The 20,223-nt window shown below is 41.5% G+C and overlaps 1 protein-coding gene and 1 pseudogene across 1 annotated transcript; one reads left to right on the top strand and one right to left on the bottom strand.

Moving 5' to 3' along the window:
• Nucleotides 1-2,627: 2,627 nt before the first annotated feature.
• LOC121785841 (probable beta-1,4-xylosyltransferase IRX10L) lies at nucleotides 2,628-7,460 on the bottom strand. Its single transcript, XM_042184311.1, has 8 exons — nucleotides 7,106-7,460; nucleotides 5,519-5,665; nucleotides 5,359-5,423; nucleotides 4,634-4,703; nucleotides 4,007-4,225; nucleotides 3,364-3,507; nucleotides 3,136-3,271; nucleotides 2,628-3,044 (listed from the first exon to the last, which is right to left on the bottom strand). Exons 1-8 carry the CDS (start codon nucleotides 7,427-7,429, stop codon nucleotides 2,803-2,805), a joined length of 1,347 nt encoding a protein of 448 aa, XP_042040245.1. The 5' UTR covers nucleotides 7,430-7,460; the 3' UTR covers nucleotides 2,628-2,802.
• Nucleotides 7,461-10,549: 3,089 nt separating this feature from the next.
• On the top strand, nucleotides 10,550-11,478 carry LOC121772277 (annotated as a pseudogene).
• The last annotated feature ends 8,745 nt before the right edge of the window (nucleotides 11,479-20,223 follow it).

Below are 20,223 nucleotides of genomic sequence, written 5' to 3'. Positions count from 1 at the left end.
TGCTAAAGATTAATGAATGCCAAATTAAAGTATACAACAGTATTTGATGGTCCCAAAAAATTGGACTCAAGTCAAAATTATGGGAAAACCAATCCCAGTGGCTACATATACCAAAGGAATCTTTTCCAAATTAGACAATAAACTTTGGTAGAATGATGAATTGAAAATTAGTTTGTGTGCACAATCTTGTGTTACTACATCTTACTCAAAAGTTTTTTTTAGAACAAAATAGAGGACAATGAGGCAATAATTAAAGTATTTTGCAAAACTGTATTCCAAGTTCCAAGAGTGAAATTACTTCAATTAATATTGTTCTTTAGATTTGTTTGATGTGTTAATGCGTCATTGTACATGTTTAAATATATGTAGGAGTACTACAAAACGCTTAAACCAAAAAAGGCGAGATAGCAGAGCAAGAGCAGTACAAAGAAAAAAATAGTAGTGACCAAAAATAACAAAATCAAACATTCAATCTTGAAACTAACAGAATATGAGGAAAAAGGAAAAAAAAAACTAGCAGCACACAATTATAACGACAATCTTCATCCACATCATAACAGAATATCAGTCAATTCTCATCTATCAGAGAGTATTAGAGCATCCGCAGCGGCGGACGTCCCGGCAGACGTCAGACCGGCGTGCGGGACGTCCGCCATTAGGTGAGCGACCGGCGGACACGGACGTCGCTTGCGGACACTGGAGTTCCGCGGATTTCCGACGACGTCCATCGTGACGTCCGCCATTGCGGGTTCCCGACGAACGTCCTGATTTTTAATTTTTTTTAAAAAAAACTCCATATATACGGCTCATTGAACTTCATTTCATTCGCACCACTTGTTTTAACGAGTGTCTCTCTCTCTACGTTTCTTTTAGTATATCCAAAATGGATAGTGGTAGTGGTGGGGGTGTTGATGACGTACGCCGGCGAATTAAAGAAGAGTTGCGGGCCGTTACGTCCAGGGAGATAAATCGCTTGATACAAGCGGCGTTGCAGCAGCAGCAGCAGCCGGCGGTACCTCGACCCATCCATCGTCGAGCTATAGTGCCCCGGGACCATATCGATGTACACCGTCGGTTGTATGAGGACTACTTCGCTCCGGAACCGCGGTTTGGGGAGAACATGTTCCGGCGACGTTTTAGGATGCACCGTCCGCTATTTCTGTGTATCGTGGGCGCTTTAGAGCGTCAATATTCGTATTTCAGGATGAAGGAGGATGCGGTTGGTAAACTCGGCCACACGCCCATACAGAAGTGCACTGCCGCAATCAGGCAGCTTGCAAACGGAGGTGCGGCCGACATGTTCGATGAGTACCTTCACGTCGGCGAGACGACTGCCCGCGAATGTCTGTAGTATTTTTGTGAGGGCGTTAGGGAGATATTCGGGGATAGGTATCTTCGGAAGCCTACCCCCCGAAGATTGCCAGGCTCTGATGGATATGCACGGGAGTTAGCACGGGTTTTCGGGAATGTTGGGCAGCATAGATTGCATGCATTGGGAGTGGAAGAACTGCCCCGCCGCCTGGAAAGGGGTGTACACTACCGGTTTCAAGGGCAAGAATCTCACGATGATCCTTGAAGCGGTAGCTACCGGCTATGGATTTGACATGTGTATTTTGGAGTAGCCGGGTCGAACAACGACATCAACGTCCTCCAATCGTTGCCCCTTTTCAACGAGCAGTGCATGGGCGTTGGTCCGGCCGTCAGTTATGTCGCCAACAGCAACCAGCACAATATGTGCTATTATTTGGCGGATGGGATATACCCTATGTGGCTCGTCTTTGTGAAGACGATCAGATGCGCAACAGACGAAAAAGAAGATCTATTTTGCGTGTCGTCAGGAGGCAACGCGCAAGAATGTGGAGCGGGCATTTGGTGTGCTCTAGGCTCGATGGGCGGCAGTGAAGGGTCCATCACGGCTGTGGTATATTGACAGCATCGCTGATATCATGTACGCATGTATTATCATGCACAAAATGATTGTCGAAGATGAAGGTCCAGCATTGACTGATTAGACCAATAATGATGTTGATGCGGCCGGTCCAAGCCACAGCGTGGCCACCGCCAATGTACGTATGGGGATACCCCATGAAGAGGCCGATCGAGTCTGTGCATTTGTCGACATGCGCCAACGATAAGCCCATATTCAACTCCAGAATGATATAATTGAAGAGCTATGGACGCGGAGGGGTCGTCGTTGATATTTACAATGTAATTTGTTGAGTATTTTTTTTGTTGAAATGTTCTTTTTTTATTTTTTTTATTTAATGAAATTATCATTGCACTTTCTCCGTCCGTATTCGTGTCGAAATTTTAATTCCGTAAATTGTTTAATTTGGTGAATTTGTGAATTTTTATTATTGTGGATGTCCGTCGGGATGTCCTTGGGAATGTCCGTCATTGTGCAGTGGGATGTCCTTATAATGTGGCAGTGCGGTGGGAGGTCCTTATGACGTGCAGGAGGTGTTTTTGGGAAGTCCATCGGGATGTCCATCGGGACATCCGTCCCACTGTGGATGCTCTTAAACTCACCACACTTCTAAACCATATCAAACAATTACCGAGTGCCAACTACCTATAAAAGTTAATTTTGTGGGATACATGTAAACAAATGATTAGTGGACATGGAGTATACAAATGTTAGGACTTGCATAAACGTAAAAAATAGTAGTAGTACTATAAAAATCTATTGAAACAAATACTTATAGGCTTTCTTTTTGTTTGTTTTTTCTTTTCCTGGCGAAGATGAATATGGATGTGAAGAAAGTGTAACGAACACTAGAGAAAAACAAAAAAAAAGTATATTTACCATAAAATTAAGGCCATTGGCATGGGTGGTTTCCATTTGCTGAACTCCACCAAATCTCTACTCACTAAACTTCCATTATGCAGCCAAAACGTCTCTGCTGACTGATGGAATTGCCTCACTTTCTTCTGAAGCTCCCCAAGAATTCCACTGAACGCCGAGCATGATTCCAATTCTGTATCATACACCCATAAGCACCTCACTCTCCGCCCTCGGGCGATCATTTCTTCTATCTCATTATCTGGGAGAGAAACACAAGTTTTTTGTTTGACAATAGTAAAAGTGGCGCATTTTGAGAAATAAAGCAGCACAACAGACCACACTAATATGACCTGAAATGGATTCCAAGTAATCCAAAAGTTCTTTCCCTATCCGAGTGGATGGCCATTTGATTGATATCTGGGAGTAGTCGACTACATCCTGGAAAGGTAGCTCTACCTGATCAGATAGGATAACAGGGACACACTCCTGTTCAGTGCAAAACAACAGCAGCAATGAGCTCGGATAGTTGTGTATTTGTACATTATACACACTAGGAACAGAAACATGTAGATACGGACCACAAAGAATGATTCATAGAAGCGAAGTGTCCATGATGACTCTCCACGTGGAGCGAGACAGAATTTTGCATTTCGCAGATGTAGAAAGTAATCCCTTTTCCCAAGTTTTTCTGGGCCGCTGAATTTCAACACTGGAGATTCCAACTGTAAATAGGATCACACATGCATATCTTTCAATGGAATTATTGCAATGATAATGGAACATAATATCAAAATATATAGTAACAAGCTTCTAACAAGGAATGAAATTTATCAAGGTGCTAGATTAGAGGTGGTTTTCTTAATCAACATTATAGGCCTATTTATTCAGCTTTGACCAAGATTTTCTACTAAGTATTAACTGTCAAGAACTCTTCTCATTTTCCATTACCTTTTCTTTAAGGTCAGAATTATTAGTCCATTATATATGTATTGTTTATAGGATTTTGAAGAATTCAAAGAGATGCAAAAGCCGGTAAATAAGTTGAGTGAGAAATCTTTTGACATCTATTAACGAAAGAAAACTATTTCCACCAACCACTAAGCTACTGGTAGCCTTGTCCAGATCTACCGTTTCCATAGTTTAATCCTAGGGAAGTTTATATTGATGATGATAATAAAAATAAAGAAAGATGTTGGTCAGAAAGAAGAATGGAAGATGTACCTTATCAGGATATTCTTTTGCAAGTTCTATCAATCGAAGAAGACCAATCTTTCCTTGTGCTCGACCCAAGTAATTTGCCAAATATTTCCTCCTAGATAAAGGCAAAGGATCAACAAGCCTTGGATTATTAATTGTCATCCCATCATCAATATTCCCGGGTATGATAATATCTTTCCATGTATTGAAGGCACTAATGTCTCGCTTATCAGTCCGGTCACCCTGCGTTATCGAGAAGATACAAACATAAACATACATCAGTCATTAATGACATTTCTTGTAATGAAAGGTGGCAAAAATGTTGATTTTTACATGATTTTGTGCAAAACTCTAAAACCAAGTCTGAGTGGAGGCCAAATGCAAAAAAGAGATTCCCGATCCATACCAAATACATGAAATAACATGATGATATAATGAATCAACTACTGTGATAATAAATATACATGTCTAATGCATGGAAATTGGAAAAACTGAAGTGGCTCTATCGGTGTAGATGCTCCAAGTCATGCATAGAAACAGCCATTTTTCAGTCTTTCATATCCTAGCACTTTATAAGCATAGCTTCACATAAAGTGAAATGTATTAAAATGTAGGAATAAGAAAAGCATAATTAAATATATAAAAATGTACCTCCGGAGTCAGAATTATGGAACGATTTATATATGTAGCCCAAGACTTGAACAAGTGAGCTCCAGCACCGCTGCAATGGAGTAAAACATCAAAAACAATATAACTTCCCTTTGTCTGGTTATATAGGAAAAAGATACAGCAGAACAGGGGGGACGCAGAAAATTATTATAGTAGGGGCTATATATTCTAAATTTTGTATGAGATAATAATTTTCCTATATTTTTTTGTTTTGATAGGGGCTTTTGCACTTCATTTTACACAAAATACCAACAAAATCATAATGTTATATAACTAAAATTATAAAAAAATTAATTGGGGAAGGGCTTAAGCCACTCCCTAATCACATGTGTGTCCGCCCATGGCAGAAAGCATAAACTTTGCTCATTCTCCATCTCAGAATCTACGTGGTTTCCAGTTTCTATTATACTACTAAGATACTAAGATAGGGAAAGCAGCAAAAGCTTAATAAGTTTAGCTTAAAACATTAAGAAAAGTATTACTAGTGAACTGCATCTGCAACTCAAGAGGATAAGAATCCATAATCGGCGATTATTAACATTTAAGCAAGGGACCAATAACTGTTGGGAATATCATTGGTTTTTTGTATACCTTTTGATAACATATGGATAGACAAAAACAGCAAATGTAATTATTTTTATATGTGCATGAATGGTACTCAAGCAGTCCTAGTTTACGAACTATAACCAGAAATAAGAGAATCATACCTTGGGAATACAAAAATATGGTTGCGGCCACCAGATAACCTGAAATATGGCATTTGACTTAAAACCTGAAACCAAATATTGCTACTTTATACAACAATTATATCATGATAATGATCTCTCATGAAGTCCCCATGTTCTGATAAGGGGTTATATCTATTACCTTGACATAAGTTTGGTTGATCTCTTTGTCATTCAGCCCACCCATCATTCGAACACATTTAACATAGGACGGAACAAAGAACAGATCTGCTTCCTCTTTCTTTCTAGTCCGATATGTTGATTGCAACAGCAACCTATGTATTTTAACCTAAATGGAAGCCAATAATTAGACAAAAAATGAAGTACTACATGAGGTGCCGCAAAGAAAATCCTCTTCCAATGATGTTTACTTTGGGTAATAACTTAGATAGATAAAATTAGTATAGGCTTAATACACAACATTCTTTGATGGGTTAAACAAATTTTAAGCTTGTAATTGTCTTATAAGTTATAATCATTCAAATTACTCAGTGCTATATATAAAGTAAATCATATCTCCGACCAAAGTAAACGCCTCCTTAATATTGTTTGATAGCAGGTGATAAATCAAAATATCATTTCCACATAGGTGCTACCATGTTTTTGGTTAGGTAATCCATTTCCAGTGGACGCTCAGCAAATTTAGTAAGAAAATATACAAATTTAAATCTCCAAAGCATTAGGAACTTATTTATTACTAACAGTTAGAGAGACATTTTTCATCACATCCAGTAGTGTCATTATCTTATCATCTAGAATCCTCTTTCAAACTATCCTTCAATTTCAAACATACAGGGAGCATTAAATTACAGTATTCCTTCTGAAAGAGCAGATTCGCATTCTCCATCATCAATAGATTTAGATTTAAGTGTAAAGAAAGGAGTCAAATAGTTGTGGACAACAGCTTTAGCTATACATAGGAGTCTGAGTTTAACTTAAGCACGTGAAACTGAAACAGGTCTCCACTCTCCACACTTCAACAGAGAATCTCACCACAACTACATGATGACAGCAAGAAGTCGTACTTATAACATATCATACTAACCATGCAATGAAGTGCATAATCATATTTCGAAATTGCTGAAGTAGCTATATTCCACTTATCCAACAATTAAGTTATTTTATCCTCAACTTCTCTATAACATTGTCAATCACTTTGTTCAATAATACACCACGTACAAGAGAAACCCTAGCTGGTTTATTGATTGATGACATGGAAGTTAACAGTGACACCCATGAATGCATGCCAAAGAACATAGCAAACCTTTAACCCATAAAAGTTGCAAAGCTAAACAATAAGGACCAATATACAGGAAAAATCCATTCCTGTCTACACAAAACTCAGTATAATTGTCTATGCAAAGAATTGAAAAAGGGGGAAAGAGAAAAGGAAAACAATTACTACTATTACATAAGTTGATTATTGTTCATGCTGAATAATAAAAGCACCTCAGGATATCGAACTGCTCTCATTTATCCAAACACAACAGCAATAAGTGTTCGATTCAGCTCTACCTGTAAGCATGCTTCCCCAACGAAATCTACTACGAACTAAACTACAAAAACAGTCAACATTCCCCAATCATTTTGCCAAATCACGAAAACCTAATCGAGTAAACATTTCACATTTAGCTCTTTCAAATTTCACAATTCACGTCAAACAATCATATAGAATCAAGCATAACAAATTCATAGCTAGGCATTGGGAATTCAAATCGAATAGAGCTACCTGGGTGCCCCATTGGCCTTTAACGCAAGCGTCGGCAGAAATCTTCCCATCGCGCCCGGACAGGAGCAGCTGCAATCCGTCGATCTCGTCCTTTTCGTAGACATAGATCTTCAAATTAGCATAGCCTCGGGATCGAACGGTTTCGTCGGGGGTGGTGTAGTGATAGGCATTGGAGCAGTGAGCAATTGAGTGGTCGAAGAGTCTGGTGAGGAAGAAGGTGGCGGCGACGAGTGCTAGGGCGGCGAAGTGGTGAACTCGGGTGAAGGAGGTGTGGTGGTGAGAGTGTGATCTGGTTGTTTTGTTGCCGGAATTTATGGTGGCCATTTGCGGAGAGAGAGAATGTAGTGACGACTAATTAAAAGGATAGTCAAAATAAAATGTTACTGTACTCCACAATCATCTAAGAGCATCTCCAGTGGGCGGATGTCCCACTCAGACATCCACTAGGACATCCCGAAAACACCTCCCGCCACGTCACTAGGACTTCCCATCCCACTGCAACGTCACTAGGACATCCCCTTCACAATCCGGCCTTCCCATCGCCCTTCCCACTAGGACTTCCCGCAATAAAAAAAATCACAAATTCACAAATAAAACAATTTACGTTTACGGAAATAAAATTTCAACACGAATACGAACGGGAAAAATTAACAACTTCATTTAAAAAAAACATACATGATTTGAAAAAAAAAATTACATAGTGATAAAACAAAAAAAAGTACTAACATCAACGTCAACCCTTCCGCATCCAAACCTCTTCGATAATATCGTTCTGAAGTCGAACATGGGCATCTGTTTGCCGCATGTCGGCAAATGCACGCATCCGCTCGACCTCTCCATGAGGTACCCCCATATTCACATTCGCGGTGGCCACGTCGTGACTTGGACCTGCACCCGTATCATCTTCATTGGTCCACTGAGTCAGTTCCGCACCTTCATTTTCGACAATCATGTTGTGCATTATGATACATGCGTACATGACATCGCCGATGTTGGGAATATACCACTGCCGTGCAGGACCCTTGACTAACGCCCATCTAGACATTCTAGATATACTTGAAATTAGAGATGTAGAGAGAGAAACTTGTTAACACAAGTGGTGCGAATGAAATAAAATTCAACGAGCCGTATATATAGAGTTTAAAAAAATTAAAAAAAATTTAAAAATCGGACGTCCGACCTACGCCACAATGGCGGACGTCCGCCCGCCCGTCGCGCCGACGTCCGAGGACACCCGACGTCCTCACGGGACGTCCGTATCCGACCTCCCCTGCCATAATGGCGGACGTCCCGGTCGCCCGTCGCGCACGTCCGACCGGACGTCCGCCATTGGAGATGCTCTAAATTTCACTTCAATTAGTTGAATGTCAGGAACCAAAACTTTTGGTGCCAATTTGATTTCAATTATTGCTTAATTTTTTTTATTATCTATTATAATCGACAATAAAAAAATATATATACTCCAGTTCATAAAAAATAGTCTAGTTTTCCATTTTGAGATATCCATAAAATATAGTTTCATTCTAAAAAAAATTTACTCTCATATTTTATCCATTTTTTTTTACTTTACCTATGCATTCTTCTTACTTTATCCACCTTTTTTTCATTTATTTTCTTACTTTATCAAATTTTTATTAAAACCTATGTTATTCATAACTAAGACTGTTTTTTATGGAGAGTGATGCACCTAAAATGTTGATAGAATATCACATCATGCATTTGTGAACTTCACAAATACAAAAAACTAGTACAGTAATTAATTTAAATCATTTTATATCCGCATAAATAATATTATAATATTCATTTTGGTCCAACATAAATTTTAGAAATATTAAAATAAAAATTAAATTAGTAGAATTTATGACTTTTTTTTATTAAAAATGATCAAAGTCAAAATAAGATATCAAAAATGAAAATATAGATCATTTAATACTCCCTCGTCCTCAAAAAATAGATAAATTTTACCATTTTTTGCGGTCCCCTAAAATTAGACCAAGTGTAAATAAGAAAAGATTTTAACCAATTACGTTAATAATGTAGAGTTCACTATCCACTAACACTACTTCTACTACTTTTCATTTTCTCTCTTACTTTTTCCCATCTCTCACTTACTTTATCAATTGGACAATAAAAATCCGTGTTATTTATAAGTTTATCTATTTTTTTTAAGAAGGGATGGAGTAGCAAATTGAAAAGTTTAAAGTAATCAATACACACATATGAGAAATAAATAAAAATTAAAATAAAAGGCATTGATAAAAGTCTCTATTTTTCCAATTTCCTTACAAATTTGTTACGATTACTAATTTCACCAATGAATAAAAAAACAAGCACTTAGACCTTATTTAATTTGCTATGGCGCATCCTCGGTCAAGTAGACACATTTGGAAATCAAACTCATTAGGTCAAAACGTTTACATTTAATCACTTGACAATTAAATAATTTCAAAAAATACTCATATAAATATCCAAAAATATAATAGCTTTTCTTTTTTTTAAAAAAAAAACAAGATTCGGGGCATTACACTTACGTTCGTGACTGCGTCTGTGAGAAGAAGAAATAGGGAGAGAGATGGAGTTGTGAGAAAAGATGTCGGGCTTAACCCATCTCGTGTGTTATTAAATTATTAGGGTTTAGCCTTTTATCTACAATGTCGTGTGAATTTCAAGTCATCGTACGAATCAAATACATACAAAATTATTAAATAATTAGTGTTTAGCCTCATATATATCGTAGTATATTGGAATGACTTCTCAATTCGATTTGCAAGTACCGTGCGAATTTCAAGTTATTCTAACACAATCATTATATCATCCTATCCCGTGCGAGTATTTAATTAAAATTTTAATAATATTATTATTAATGTATAATTTTTTTAAACACCTGACCTACTTTAGTTTCTAATTCCATACTTGCAATGTCCCAACACAAAACATAGTGTTAAACACTAATTGAGTTCAATTGCATTAGCAAATACTAATAATCTTAATTATTACCTTGTCACAAAGAAATAAAAAGTATTACTCGTTTCAAAGTGATATAAATATAATGAGATGCTACACGGTCGGTTAGTGCCACTTTCCTAAAATAATAATATAATTAGACAAAATGGAAAAATGCACGTATATAAGATATGCAACATTTCTCAAAATTTCAACCCAGCATCTTCTTCTTCTTCTTTTCTCTGCAATTGCAAGCCATGAGTCCTCTCTCGCAGGCACAAGTCGAAGTCGAATTCTACTCCTATACATGCCATAATGCGGAGTCAATTGTGGAATCCGTGTGAGAGAAGCTACTCACACAAAATGTCACTTTCCCGTAACTAATTTATTAATAATAAATTCAATAGTTCATGCATGGACTACTATTGATGACATGCAGACCCAAACACTCTATCTGCAAACCCAAACTCAAACACTTCTTCAGCTGCAAACCCAAAAGCCATGAATACACTTCATTCTGTTTGTGTATTCATTGTACTATTATGCTTCACTCTCTCGCAAGCAACAAAACTAGAAGTAAGATTGTATTCCTACACAAGCCCTAACAAAGAATCCATTGTGGAATTTGTGGTGAGAGGAGCCGCACTTACTAATCCACGCACACCCTCCGTCTCCATTTCCACGACTGTTTCGTCGAGGTAGTTTCATAAATCCTAATTTCGTTCTCGTTATTTTTTTTATTTGTGCTAACTTTGGACATTTATTGATCAGGGTTGCGATGGCTCAATCCTAATTGACAACGGAGCTGATGATTTGGAGAGGTTCGCCATCAGCCATCTAGGCGTCGGTGGTTTTGGGCTGATTGAGATGGCCAAGCAGGAGATCGAGAGCTAGTGCCCCGACGTTGTGTTGTGCGCTGACATTGTTGCCATGGTCGCTCGAGATACCATTGCTCTGTAATTAACTCTACTCTTTATCATGTTCTATTCAAATTAAACTAATACTATTGCTTATTAACATATGTATATACTATGTCCGTGTAGGCTGGAGGACCGGTTTACAAAGTTGAAACCGTAAGAAGAGATGGAAGAGTTTCAAACCATAACCTCGCTGGTGATATGCCAGATGTCGACGATTCAATCAAGACTCTAATATCCAAATTCGTAAACAAGGGCATTTCACCTCAAGATCCCTTATGTTACTTAGTGGTATACTGATACTATTATTTATTTTGTCATGATTTAAATGAACATGTATAGCTAGCTAATGATTTATGTACACATGTAGGAGCGCACATCATTGGCACAACGACATGTTTCTTCATGCCGAGGAGGTTGTACGATTTCAACTCGACAAATGACTCGGACCCTCGAATCCATCCTCGGTGTTTAACGGAGTTGAGGCGCATGTGCCCTCAAAACGGGTTTTAATGTAGAACTGTTAAAGTAAGAGAGAGGTAGAGAAAAAAAGCAATTAAAGAATTGTTAGTGAAGAATGAGTCTCACCACATTGGAGAAAAAACTTTCCAGAATTAGAAAGTACATATTCAATCTTGTGGGACGGACTAAAAAGAAAAGAGTGCATATTCTTGTGAGAGTGGGAGTAGTATTAATTTTAGATGATACAATATGCGTAACACCGCGATGTTAAATCATAAGAGAAGGCAGGGTGTAAGAAGGAGTGAGTGTGTTTTAGCAAGCTTGAGAGCACGAAGATAGAGTTCTAGAATATGATTGTCATAATTTAAGATGCCGAAACGGAACGGAAACGTTCTCTGAATGACTTGAAATTCGCACAATGCTTACAAATCGAGCTTTCATTCTGGCATACCTAGATATAAGGCTAAACCCTAATAATTGAATAATTTACGTGTATTTGATTCGCACTACGTCTATGTCAGATTGACTTGAAATTCGCACTGCACATAACGGTCATTGCTACATTGGCAAGGGTACTGGGTCCGACGTCTTAGTGTAATAATTATATATTGGGCCTTGTCTTTTTTGCTGGGCCAATCAATTAATGCTATGTGCCCACTCTGAAATGTTTGATTTTTGGCCCTTCCAATTTCTTGTCATCGAATGGATGCAAACACTAAAAAATATTGGTATAAACGGTTTCAGAATGCAGTTATTGTGTATTCAGAATGCTTTGAAGATTTAGAGCTGAATTGATCGATAGTTGGACTTGTATTTTTGCTTCTAAGAAGTGAGTAACGAGGAATACTAAAAAAATTAGAAAATTCTGCCTCTGAACCGAAAACATAAAATAAACAAACAAATATTCTCAAATATTTATTGGTGATGGACACTAGTATGAGATTTAAGCAAAACTGTTTAAGATGGTGGGCATTCTCATAAATATGACCCGTTTCTCTTCTGCAACGAAGATTTGCCTTTGCTTCATTGGCCATGAGTGTTATACAATCGTCACCAAGTTGCCTATAATAACGGCAACAAGCTGTATCAGCCACTGGTTCAAAATCCGTTTTAAAGCAAAACAAAGACAAAATAAACTCCAAGCAACCATTGCGAGTTACAACACCATAGCACGTGTCACTAATTTGGTTATTTGTTGGATCGATCTCGCGATTTGACTCACCTACCATTACTCCACTGAGAGCATCCGCAATGGGCGGACGATGGCACGCCCGATGGCGCGCATCGTCCGCGCCATCCATCGTCCGCACCCATTACGGGTGCGTGCCATAGGGCGCGGACGATAGTCGCGCCCTATACTTCGGTCGCGGAGGATAGCGCGGACGATGGCCATCGTCCGCCCCATTGCGGCTGTCGCGGATGATGGTCATCGTCCGCGCCATCGTCCGCCCCATTGTGGAGGTCGCGGACGATCGACGCGGACGATGGCACGCGGTTTTGATTTTCTATTTAAATCTCGTTTCTCTTTCTCATTCAGTTGTGCATACGAACATATCGACTATCTCTTTACATATTCTCTCTCTACATCCAACCAAAATGAATCTCGGCGACACCAATAGTTCTAGTTCGTCTGAATCCGGTGGTTCGCTTGACGAAGCATTAGATGCAGCCGTTGAAGAGGCCATGGCGGCATGCTATGCGCAAATGCAGCGCGAGAAGGAGGCGGCGGCGGCAGCGGCGGCTGAGCAAGTCCATTGGCCTATTCGACATAGGTCGTATGTCCGACGCGACCACCAGGAAGCTCACAGACGTCTGGTTGAAGACTATTTTGCCGATCAACCGCGATGGGGCCCGACTGTTTTCCGCCGCCGGTTTAGAATGTCGAGGTACCTTTTTCTCAGCATTGTTCGTACATTGTCTTCACGTGATGAATACTTCACGTTTCGGGAGGATGGCATCGGGAAACCCGGCCTTACACCATTGCAAAAGTGCACGACTGCTATTCGTCAGTTGGCATACGGCACCACGGCGGACCTTTTTGACGAGTACCTCCACTGTGGGGAGACTACAGGCCGCGAGTGTCTGAAGAGCTTTTGTCGGGGGATAGTAGAGGCCTATGGCGACACATATTTGCGCAAGCCGACAGCCACTGATTGCCAGGGTCTGATGCAGATGAACGAGAGGGCGCACGGGTTTCCCGGGATGCTCGGGAGCATCGACTGTATGCACTGGGAGTGGAAGAATTGTCCGACGGCGTGGAGAGGCCAATTCACAAGTGGATACAAGGGCAGCCACCCGACGATGATCCTCGAAGCCGTCGCTGACCATCGGCTCTGGATCTGGCATGCTTACTTCGGCGTAGCCGGGTCGAACAACGACATCAACGTCCTCAACTCGTCCACCCTCTTCACCGACCAATGTAACGGCAACGGCCCGGCCATCGAGTTCACTGCCAACAGACGCCAATACCATATGTGGTACTACTTGGCCGATGGCATCTACCCACGGTGGCCAGTTTTCCTAAAGACGGTCAGTTGCCCAATTGGTGAGAAGAGGGTTTTATTTGCACAAAAGCAGGAGGCGGCGCGGAAGGATGTCGAGCGGGCATTTGGGGTGCTCCAATCACGGTGGGCAATTGTGAAAGGGCCGGCTCGTTTCTGGTACAAGGAAGTCATCGCCGATGTCATATATGCGTGCATAATCATGCACAACATGATAGTCGAGAGTGAAGGCGGAAGCATCACCGACTGGAATGAAGACGACAGTGCATCTAGCTCTTCCGGCACATCGACCGACACACCCAATAGAGGGTTACCGTTAGGCTTCGAAGAGGTTCTATCTAGACAGGCCTCAATGCACAACCAACAGGAGCATGCGCAGCTCATGAGCGACATGATTGAAGAAGTGTGGGCTCGTAACCGCCGTCGCTGAGTTTGCGTTTTTTTTTAATTCGCATTGTAATGTATTAATTTTTATTAAATGAAATGAAGTTTTTGAAATTCGTATTTTAATGTATTATTTTTTTAAAAATTCGTATGGATTTTGTAAATATTAAAAAAATGATGACGTGACGCGCCTTAGGACGTCACATTGCTAATGCCCTGAATATAATTAGGATACGATTCATGGTGTTCAATTCTAGTTCCTGCCTTGTAGATTATCTACGCTGATTTGACTTCTTATATAGTAACAATTCAGCAATGCGTTACATAGAAAATCATAATGAATAAGGCAATCCAAATCAATCATTTAATCATGAAAAAATCAAGAAAGATCAACCAAAGAAAGCATTAAGAATAAAATAATTTGATCATAATTAGTGATTTAGTGTAGGACTATATATGATACATTTCAATACTTTTATGGATCATAAATATTTCAATTTTGAGTACATAAGTTTTAAAATTCCAGTTAGTCGATTAATTGAAAATTATAATCGTAGCATAAATTTTAAAACTAGTCTTGTTTCTTGGTATAGGCTGTTTGTGTGTGATAAGAACACGTCGTTGGTTGGCGTGATTAGATGTTACATCAAGAAATAATTATTGTACTAGTAATATTTTTAGAGTGAATTTAAAAAATGGTACTCCCTCTGTTCCATAGTAATTGAGGCATTTCTTTTCGGCATGGAGATAAAAAAAATTGTGTTAGGTGAGTTAAGTAAAGGGAGAATAAAGTGGAAAATAAAAGGTAAAGAGATGAAGAGATAATAAAGTAATAGAGAGTAAAGTAGGTGTGGAGAAATGTGTTGTCTTTTACTAAAAGGGAAACACCTTTATTACTATGGAATATACTAAAATGATAAAATAACTCTATTACTATAGAATGGATGGAGTACCTAACATATACTCCCTATATACTGATGTTTGTTGTGTGTGTTAATCATGAGTGTCAGAAACATGGCAATTGAAGAAGTCAAGTCCAAAGGAAGTGGATATATCAACATAGTCTCACGTTTTGATCCAATTAATGTGACCGTATAGACCAAATTGTATCAATATAATAATTCCCGATTATATATTGAAAGTATCAATATATAATCGATTAGTAAAGAACTAAAGTTGATGTATCGAAATAGCTTCCAATATCAATACATTAAATTATTATATATACTCCATCATTATACATGATGGGGTACGAACTAAACCCTAATGGCAAGCCCAATAACAGTGACGGCCCATCAGCCCAGAGCCCAAGAAAGAGTATCTGTTCGGCACCAAAGAGTTCGGCACGACCAAAGAGTTCGGACTCAGCCTACAGCTCGGTAAAAGCCAACCAGTCAAGCTCTCCTCTCAGATCGGCAAGAGCTGATCGGTAAAGTCCAGCAGTTCGGTCTCAGCATTCGACCGAACTAGGAGTTAGTGGACTCATGAAAGGCCTCCACGACCTCCACTATACCCACGATCTATTTAGTGGTACGAAGCAGTTATTGAGCAGTTATTGCTCACCCACGATCTTGTTAGTGGGGCTGCAAACCACGATCCTAGTTCAATGTATAAATAGGACTTAGATCAGATAGACAGGGTTAAGCTCTCTAGAGATAAAATACCATATAGCAAGTCTGTGTTGTAAGCTGTAATCCCAGATCAAGCAATACAATCTTGCCCTCCCTTCTTCCCGTGGACGTAGATTTACTTCAGTAAATCGAACCACGTAAATTCTTTGTGTCGTAGTCTTTATTCTCTACCAGCATTTACTAACATCAGAAATTCGTGGATCCATCACTGGCGCCGTCTGTGGGAAACAGAGAACAAAATTTGTGATAAAGCGAATTTTTGATCCATTTTTTCCACCCAAAAAATGCATACCAGATCGCAGAGTACCCGTATTCCTGCCCGTGAGAACCAGGAGGAAGCCAATCCATCCCATAGGTCTGGAAAACAGCCTAGGGATAAATCCACCACCAGTTCTCATGGCGAAGGAACAAGCCGCTCCAAAAATCGTCCCACTGAGTCTTCCCAGCAGCCCGATTTGAATGAGGCTGTCAAGCAGTTTTTGGCGGCGAAGCAGGAGGAATTCTTAACCTTCCTGCAAAAAAGCCAAAAGCAGCCGGAGACGAAAACGGCGGATTCTCCTTCTCCCTCCGCACAAGAAAGTCACTACCGCAGTAGTGTCGCATCTCCCAGGAGAAAGAATCCCCGTCCCCAACATGTTCCAGTTCCTCCTCGGTACCGGAATCACAGGAGAACTCAATCTCCTCCATACCGACGAGATATCGGATTCGCCGTGTACGGAGCACTGAAGACTCCGTTCTCGGACGACATCACCCGAACTCCCCTACCACAGAACTACCGAACTCCGTCGATGACTTACGACGGGCTCGTGGACCCTCACGATTTCTTGGGGCGCTATCAATATAACATGGCGAACCAGGGTCTCAACGAGGTCCACATGTGCAAGCTGTTTCCCGAGCTGCTCATCGGGAACGCGAGAAGGTGGTTCGATAGCCTCCCCCAGGGCAGCATCAGATCTTACCGAGATCTAATGGATGCCTTCCACAGGAGGTTCTTTCAGAAAGCGGAAGCCCGAATCACTTCGGCTCAGCTGCTTTCCATTCGTCAAGGTCGCGACGAAAAAATCAGCGACTTTATGACAAGATTCCACAAGGAATGCCTGCAAGTAGACGATCTCAACGATCTGCTTGTCATCTCGGCATTCCAAAATGGAATCCTGCCCGGAGCTCTCTACAGGAAGCTCGTTGAGTGCGGTCCGCAGACAGCTCAGGAAATGTGGGACATTGCGGACCAGTACTCCCGGGCCGATGAGGCAGACCGTCGCAAACGGTCGTTAGACAGCTCATCGACCCGAGGAGACAGAAGGAAGCCCGATCATAGCGATCAGGGGCATCCTCGCCGGACTCCATTTGAAAGAATTCAAAGGGCTCCGGTGCAAGACAGATTGGGACCTCGTCTCAATCCCGAGAAGCCGCCCGCTCAGTTCGTACCGCTGAACAAGCCGAGAGCGGAAATTTTCGAACTGCACTCTGACCTATTCAAAAAGCCAAAGCGGATGACGAAATCAGCCGCGCGCCGACCACAGGATAGCTACTGCTCCTACCATCAAGACCACGGTCACGATACTGAGGAGTGCAGAAACTTGGCTGCAGGTATCGATGTTCTTGTGAAGGCAGGGACATTGAAAAAATACCAAAGCAAGCAGCCAAAGAAGAATAAAAAGCAGAGTGGTGCGAACTGCGCTCCTCAGGATCCGAAAAGGCAGCCGGATCCCGAAGACGATGACGAGCCGCAATATGATGGAGTAATCCAGACTATTGACGCGCTCCCTGCCGGGAAGACCAAGTCGTCCCTAAAGTCAGAGCGCAGAGGCTCCAATCGAGAGGAGCCAACGCATAAAAGGCTGAAGCAGGACGAAGTGATTACGTTCTCGGCTGCTGATCCCGTCCCGGCCATCTCTCTTCACCAAGACGCCATTGTCATCCAAGCCGGAGTGGCAAACAAACTGATCCACAGGGTGTTTGTGGATACAGGAGCGTCGGTTAGCATTCTTTTTAAAGAGTGCTTTGACAAACTAGAAGTGGACCCAGCTCGGCTCAGTCCGGCTCCGCTTCCCCTGAAGAGCTTCGCCCAGGAGGACACCCGCCCTGAAGGTATTATCAGCCTTCCGATCACGGTGGGGAAAGCGCCTACTAGCTCCAGTACGATGATTGAGTTTTTCGTGGTGAAAGCTCGGTCCCCGTACAACATCATCCTGGGAAGAGACTGGCTCAACACAGTTCGGGCCGTTTGCTCCACTTATCACCTCACCATCAAGATCCCTACTAAAGGAGGGATAGCGGTCATCCGAGGTGACCAAAAGAGAGCAAAGGAATGTCTGCAAATTGCGCTTAGAAGTGCCGAGCAGTCAGATCGGCACCACCAAGCATAGCAATCACAGCAGCCGGAGTCAGAGGCGATGACCGAAGTCATACCGGAGCCGAACTCGATGACAGTTCAGCTGTACGAAGACGATCCATCCAGAACGGTTAAGATCGGCTTCGCGGGAACGCCTCTACTTCGGGAAAAAACCATCCAGCTCCTCAAGGAGTATAAAGACGTCTTTGCATGGTCTCCGTTGGACATGACCGGAGTGCCCCCCGAGGTAATCACTCATCGGTTAAATATTGATCCTTCGGTCCGGCCGATAAAACAGAAGCAAAGACTCTTTGCGGCAGAACGAAGTCAAGTCATCCATGACGAAGTCCGTCAATTATTGAAGGCGGATGTGTTATTCGAAGTGAAGTATCCTTCGTGGGTGGCCAATCCTGTCATGATCAAGAAAAAGGAAGGAGGATGGCGGATGTGCATAGATTTCACCGATCTAAATAAGCACTGTCCCAAAGATTGCTATCCCCTTCCGAACATAGATAAAAAAGTAGAAGCTTTGATAGGCTTTGAAATTTTTTGTTTTCTTGATCTGTACAAAGGATACCATCAAGTTTTAATGGATGAGATTGACGCTTCAAAAACGGCCTTCATTACTGATTTCGGCATTTTCGCTTATAAAAAGATGCCATTCGGTTTAAAGAATGCCGGAGTCACTTATCAAAGGATGGTAGACAAGCTTTTTCGGCACCTGATTGGAAAGGAGGTCGAAGTGTATGTTGACGATATAGTCGTCAAAAGCAAAAGCACTTCGGAGTACGAGCACAACCTCAAGTCCACTCTCAACGTGCTCAAGAAAGCCAACCTCAAACTTAATCCCCAAAAGTGTACCTTTTTGGTAGATTCGGGAAAGTTTCTGGGTTGTTGGGTTTCAAAGGACGGACTCAAGGCAAACCCCTCAAAAGTTCAAGTTGTTCAAAACATGGCGATGCCGAAGTCCATACATGACGTGCAAAGGCTAACCGGATGTCTAGCCGCACTGAATCGATTCCTTTCTCAAGCAGCCGAAAAGCAACTGCCGTTCTTCACGGTGTTGAAAAAGGCACCAAAGTTCGAGTGGGGAGCCGAGCAGAAAAAGGCCTTTGACGAGCTCAAAAGTTATCTAGCCGAGCTTCCTATTCTCTCTGCTCCAACCGAAGCCGAAGTAATATTCTTATACTTAGCGGCATCGGATCAAACCATCAGCGCGGTGCTTGTACGAGAAGAAGGCCTAAAGCAGCTTCCCATCTACTTTACAAGCCGAGCATTAAGAGGTCCAGAAACCAGGTATCAACCTCTGGAAAAGATTGCTCTGGCATTAGTAAATGCAGCAAGGAGACTGCGGCCATACTTCTATGCTCACAAGGTATGCGTCTTAACTGATCTGCCACTTCGGCAAGTGTTGACCAAACCAGAAGCATCAGGCAGAATCGCCAAGTGGGCTATAGAGTTGGGAGAGCACACAATTGAATATCTACCTCGGAAAGCCATCAAGGGACAAGCCTTGGCAGATTTTCTTGCAGAAGCGAAGTTCGATCAAGCAATTCCTGTTATTTCCGAACAGAAGAATTCTGCCAGTGCCGAACTAGCACAGCCCTTGGAATCCGAAGTAGAGCCGCCGGACTGCTGGAGCGGGTTCGTAGATGGAGCTTCGAACAAGATGGGAAGTGGAGCTGGTATTTTACTTGTCGCTCCCGACGGACACGAGGTAGCCTACTCACTTCGGTTCCTATTCCCCACTACTAATAATGAAGCCGAGTACGAAGCCCTCCTGGCCGGACTCCAGTTAGCGCAAAGTCTGCTCGTCAAATCTCTCAAAGTCCATTGTGATTCACAAGTCATAGTAAATCACATGTTGGGTACAAGTGAAGCTCGTGACGAGAGAATGAAGAAGTATTTGGACAAAGCGCAAAGCATCAGCCGAAGTTTCTCCTAT

This window comes from Salvia splendens, chromosome 2 (genome assembly GCF_004379255.2).
Source record: "Salvia splendens isolate huo1 chromosome 2, SspV2, whole genome shotgun sequence".
In the NCBI taxonomy this organism is placed as follows: Eukaryota; Viridiplantae; Streptophyta; class Magnoliopsida; order Lamiales; family Lamiaceae; genus Salvia; species Salvia splendens.
This window is presented reverse-complemented; position numbering and strand designations above follow the sequence as displayed.

What these genes read in the sequence shown, in the direction of transcription:
- LOC121785841 (XM_042184311.1), bottom strand. Translation starts at nt 7,429, where the DNA reads ATGGCCACCATAAATTCCGGCAACAAAACAACCAGATCACACTCTCAC. An exon ending in TCAACCAAACTTATGTCAAG is followed by an intron (nt 5,424 to 5,518) that starts GTAATAGATATA and finishes ATTTGGTTTCAG; the next exon opens with GTTTTAAGTCAAATGCCATA. An exon ending in TCTATGAATCATTCTTTGTG is followed by an intron (nt 3,272 to 3,363) that starts GTCCGTATCTAC and finishes TGCACTGAACAG; the next exon opens with GAGTGTGTCCCTGTTATCCT.